Source organism: Corticium candelabrum, chromosome 21 (genome assembly GCF_963422355.1).
Source record: "Corticium candelabrum chromosome 21, ooCorCand1.1, whole genome shotgun sequence".
Taxonomy (NCBI): domain Eukaryota; kingdom Metazoa; phylum Porifera; class Homoscleromorpha; order Homosclerophorida; family Plakinidae; genus Corticium; species Corticium candelabrum.
The window spans coordinates 1,939,052-1,944,051 of NC_085105.1; the positions used below are offsets into that span (position 1 = coordinate 1,939,052).

The 5,000-nt window shown below is 44.5% G+C and overlaps 3 protein-coding genes across 3 annotated transcripts in view; all 3 read left to right on the forward strand.

Moving 5' to 3' along the window:
* Nucleotides 1-878, forward strand: part of LOC134196935 (serine/threonine-protein kinase PAK 1-like) — a 10,107-nt gene extending 9,229 nt beyond the window's left edge. Inside the window, exon 18 of the mRNA XM_062666158.1 lies at nucleotides 545-878. Coding sequence (XP_062522142.1) covers nucleotides 545-631 — 87 coding nt within the window. The 3' untranslated portion in view covers nucleotides 632-878. The remainder of the gene's footprint in view (nucleotides 1-544) is intronic.
* A 494-nt stretch (nucleotides 879-1,372) lies between these two features.
* On the forward strand, nucleotides 1,373-2,910 carry LOC134196815 (uncharacterized). Its single transcript, XM_062666036.1, has 3 exons — nucleotides 1,373-1,571; nucleotides 2,462-2,822; nucleotides 2,869-2,910. The coding sequence occupies exons 1-3, from the start codon at nucleotides 1,381-1,383 to the stop codon at nucleotides 2,908-2,910; spliced, it is 594 nt and encodes a 197-aa protein (XP_062522020.1). The 5' UTR covers nucleotides 1,373-1,380.
* The window catches only part of LOC134196708 (uncharacterized), a 2,608-nt gene continuing 474 nt past the window's right edge, over nucleotides 2,867-5,000 (forward strand). The window contains exon 1 of the mRNA XM_062665925.1: nucleotides 2,867-5,000. This exon is cut by the window's right edge and continues 474 nt beyond it. Coding sequence (XP_062521909.1) covers nucleotides 2,931-5,000 — 2,070 coding nt within the window. The 5' untranslated portion in view covers nucleotides 2,867-2,930.

Genomic DNA, 5,000 nt, shown 5'->3' on the forward strand with positions numbered 1-5,000 from the left:
TAATATTTGTTGTTCGTTGTTTTTCCTGTTCTTGTTTGTGTATTATTTGTTGGTTTTGTTGTGTTTGTTGTTTTCTCAGTTTCATTGTTGTTTATTGCTGTTTGTTGTTTCTGTCCTTATTGTTGTTTGCTGTTTATTGTTGTTTGTCTGTTTTTGTTGTGTATCTTTTATTTTTGTTGTCATTGTTGTTTGTTGTTGCTTTTCTTGTTGTGTATTGATGTTGTTTTTATTGTCATTGTTTGTTGTTGTTGTCACTGTTATTTGTTGTTTGTTATTTGTTGTTTGTTGTTTTTCCTGTTCTTGTTTGTTGATTTGTTGTCATTGTTTGTTGTTTGTCTGTTTTTGTTGTGTATTTTTTGTTGTTTTTGTTGTCATTGTAGTTGTTTTTTTTTCTCTTGTTTTTCTTGTGTATTGTTTGTTGTTGTTGTTTGTTTGCTTTTGTTTTTCTTGTTTTTCTTGTGTATTGTTGTTTGCTCTTGTTTTGTTGTCATCTGTGGTGTCTGTTCTTGTCCTGTCTATTGAATTCCTTTACTTCATCTTTCAGCATCCATTTCTGAAGAGAGCAGCTCCTCTGTCAACTCTAACACCTCTTATATTAGCTGCACGAAGGCAACAGAACAAGAGCCACTGACTTTTAGATAAGTTCTAATTAAGTGCGTGTGCAGAGGCTATATAGTCGAGTAGTTTTATAGCTCAAGGGTAGACACTCCATCCAGTATTACTGTACTAGATTACCATGCCCTCCTTTTAAGTTAAGATTTTTACAAACTCTGAGAAACCATCTTGTCATGTTTGGTAGGTGACTGTATAGTAGTGAGCGTGTCTAGTGGTTTGGGCATGATGATGTGGCTCCAACATTGATCTTGATGGGACTGACAGACATTGGCCAGTGCTGTATATCTAGGAAGTGGGGATGTGGGGTTACTGAATCCCAAATTTGTGGTCGTGTTTGAATATAAAATGGTGTGAGATTGAGAATGTGCAGTGTGTGTGTGTGTGTGCGTGGTGTGTGTGTGTGTGTGTGTGTGTGTGTGTGTGTGTGTGTGTGTGTGTGTGTGTGTGTGTGTGTGTGTGTGTGTGTGTGTGTGTGTGTGTGTGAGCAATGGAATCAATATCTGTACCTGTTGAGTGTTTATGAATTTTGAGTATTGATATCGGTATTTATTGCATTGATTACCCTGCCAGCTGGATGGTAATAATATTTAATTAATTTACATTATTAACGGTACCGTAGGATTTGGGTAACAGTCAGTAACATCACGCATGCGTGAAAATACGTCACGTGTTAAGGCGCTTTTGTTCACGTGATTCGCTAGAAAGTACAACACGCATGCCTGTAAGTTGGTCACGTGCTCTCACGCTCCAAGTTCAGTTGGGAGTATGGGCTCTGACCAAAGCCGCACTGCATCGCAGGAAAATGTCGACTGTATCATGGCAGCTCAACCAACAATTTCCCGTCACCGCATAGAGCAAGTTCTGCGGCGCACACGCGGCAATGTCAGACAAGCGATGCAAATACTGATGACACAAAGAGAGAGAGTGACAGAGGTACGGGTACAGCAGGAACAAAGGTTAGGCTACTGTTTTGGGACGCCAGTTGAAGTTCATAGCCTGTAGATTGAACCGAAACCGGAAAATAGTGTGCTTCGAATACCAGGCTTGTGTGTAGTTTGCGCGCATACGTGCGGACTCCGAGGGTTACTGGCTTGCTTCTTATCCGATGTTTTCTGGACTTTTAAGACAGACAGACAGACAATGGCAGATAGACAGACAGACAATGGCAGATGGACAGACAGATAGACAATGGCAGGCAGACAGACAGAGACAGTTAATTAATATGACAGATGGACAGACAGACAGTCAGCGGCAGATACACAGACAGACAGACAATGGCAAATAGACAGACAATGGCAGATAGACAGACAGACAGACAGACAGAGACGATTAATTAATGGCAGATGGACAGACAGACAGACAGACAGTGTCAAATAGACAGGCAATGGCAGATAGACAGACAGACAGAGACAATTAATGGCAGATGGACAGACAGACAGACAGACACACACACAATGGCAGATAGACAGAGGTTTTTGGAGAAAAAAAATTCTCAATAATATTACGACGATGCAACACTAGAGTCATCCTCCACAAGCTGACACGTGTCTTCCCTGGAGAAGAAGATGAGAACATACACAATAGAGACTACCAAAGTAATTTGCATTAAACTAAAGCTGAACTCAGTAGATTTCTTGTATTTAGTGTTAGAAATGTAACGTAGAGTTTGTGTTTCAATAAATGAAATTGACAGTCAGACAGACAGACAGAAACGATGGAAGATGGACAGACAGACAATGGCAGATAGATAGACAAACAGACAAACAGACAAAGCAAGATTTCTTTTGTTGATTAATTGCTTTATGTTTATATGCTTACCTTCTATTAAGTTTATCTCTTGTTGCAGTGCTAATGCAGCACACTCTTTGCCAAGTCATACAACAAACACAACAACTCAGAATGAAACTACACGTCCAAGGGTTCGTTTCTATCAACTCTTGCCGCCCATTCAAGTCAAACAATTTATTGAACAGCCGACGACAGTCTTCCGTCTCATCAGTTATCCCGCATGTGCATATTTCCAACACTCATCCAACATCAGAGACGCATCTCAGAAAGAATACATTCTTGCCGATGCTCGACTCCAATACGCAGAGCTGCTCAGTCTCGACGGGATCGCCGAAATCAAATTTACATCCGATGAAGAGGGCGACACCTTCTGGGCATGTCCCGTAGTTGAGCCAAACGGTAGTAGTAGCTTGTCGTGGGTTTGTGATGACTTTGGTTGGATCAACGTGCCACCTGTTAATGAAGATGGCTTGTTCCCTATTGGCAACGATTGGTGGTTGGGACTGAAGTACAGTCTTGATTCGAAAATGCGTTCGTTGCTGCAGTTTCAGTTGTTCGAGAAGAGAATGCTGCGACTGTTCACCGTTCCCATGGAAACAGAGCAGTATACACGAGTGATTGCCACTACAAATGCGTCGGTGATGCTGAGGGAGTTGGAGAAAGATCCGCAGGGTGTATGTGGTCGCTTACTAGCACATCAGTTGATGGCATGTCCGGGTGGTGATTGGGTCGGAACGATGGTAGCTTTTCAACATAGCAATGTGGCATCGGATAGGCCAATTGGTAGTGACACTGGAGTGCCAGTCGGTTTGACGGACCGGATTTCGGTCATCGAGTCTGTGACATCGGAATGTACCGATGTGAAGTCGAAACACCTTGCTCGTCAGTACTCTCAAGATATTTCTGGATGTCCACTTCCTGTCGCTGTTCGACAGTCGTATGCATCGGCAGGTTCACAGCCCAGTGCAACCCACTTGTTTCCTCACCAGCTGAACACACTGCAGTGGATGCTCGACGTCGAAGAAGGCCGGAGTGAAGTACTGAGAGTGCCACAAGCGGCTGTCTTCCATGGCTGGTTTGCATACTCTCACGGTATGGAGAAAGACATGCTTCCTGGAGACATCGAAATTCTCGAGTCGAGTTCTCTTGCACTAGGAGGGCTCGTTGCCCATCCGGTTGGATCAGGAAAGACAGTGATTGCTATAGAATTAGTCAAAGTCACAGCATCATCCGGAATGACGGTTATATGCGTGCCAGGTCACATAGCCGACCAGTGGAGACAAGAGATAGCGAGATTTGCTCCGACGTTATCATGCATCGTTGTCAACAACAAATCGAGTTTGGCGAATCTTCGAGGCGTTGCTGCTGTCATTATTCCCTACGATGTGTTTCAGTCTCCTCTTCTTCTCGACACGTTCTGCCTAATGAGATGGCGACGGGTGATCTTTGACGAGCCGCAGGACATCGTGAAGAAGGAATATTTCGATCAGCTTGCATTCGGTCTTCATTGTCCGTATCGTTGGCTGCTGAGTGCGACACCTAATCCGATGCAAGATATGATTCAGCTTGCACTCGGCTACAAGCCCGACGGTCGTCTGCCCCTCGAATCTATCCACAAATGGTTCATTCGGACACGTTGCCGGCGTGACTCGCCATCCATGTGTCTCCCCGTACCGCCACTTCATGTTCACATGCTGCCTGTTACTCTGACATGGCAAGAGACGGTCGTCGCTCACATGCACGCGATGGCGGATCACCTTCAGGCATCAATTCGGCTCTGCTCGTACTTTGCAAATGTCGACATTCGAGGTAACATTAGCGAAAGCAACGAGGCACGCACAGATGCAGCCGGATGTGAACCTGTGCTTCTCGGTGTACGACGCTTTAGCTCTCTTGATGATTGGATCGTCAGCCATCGACAGGAGCTACAAGACGAACTAGATCATATACAATCGAATCTCCATCATATTACATTGCTAGTCCGTCAACAGTATCACCAGTTTCAACAGCATTTGGAGGCCATTCCTATTGTATCAGATCAGGAATCGGATGTCGTCAACAGTGATGACCATTTTGATCAAGAAGCAATGGAGGTGATGTTTGATGAACACAGTGGGGTCGACCCTGAGCTTGTATCTCGACGCCAAGAACTTATTCGAGAAGCAAAGAAACACGAGCGTCTTCTCCGTTTTATGGAAAGCGTGTGTCAAACTATCTCATCCGAGATGGAGTGTACCATATGTATGGAACGTCTCGGATTGTCCATCATCACGATGCTGCCGTGCTTGCACTCCTTTTGTGCCATCTGTGTAATCAACTTGTTTGGAGATCTCCAAACTGCTAGTTGTCCCGTATGCCGATCTGAGGCTCAACGTCGAGAGCTCTGCACATTCAGATGCAACGATCAAGTAACCGATGACGTATGGATCTCCACAGGTTTGCTTAGCGACGATCCAGAATCGCCACACTTTCGAGGCTCGAAACTGTGGACGCTGGCGAGAGAAGTCGGACGTGTACTTGACAAACACCTGGACGATAAGGTGCTGATATTTGCTCAATGGGATGAGTTATTGCGGCAAATCTCGTTGATTTTGCCG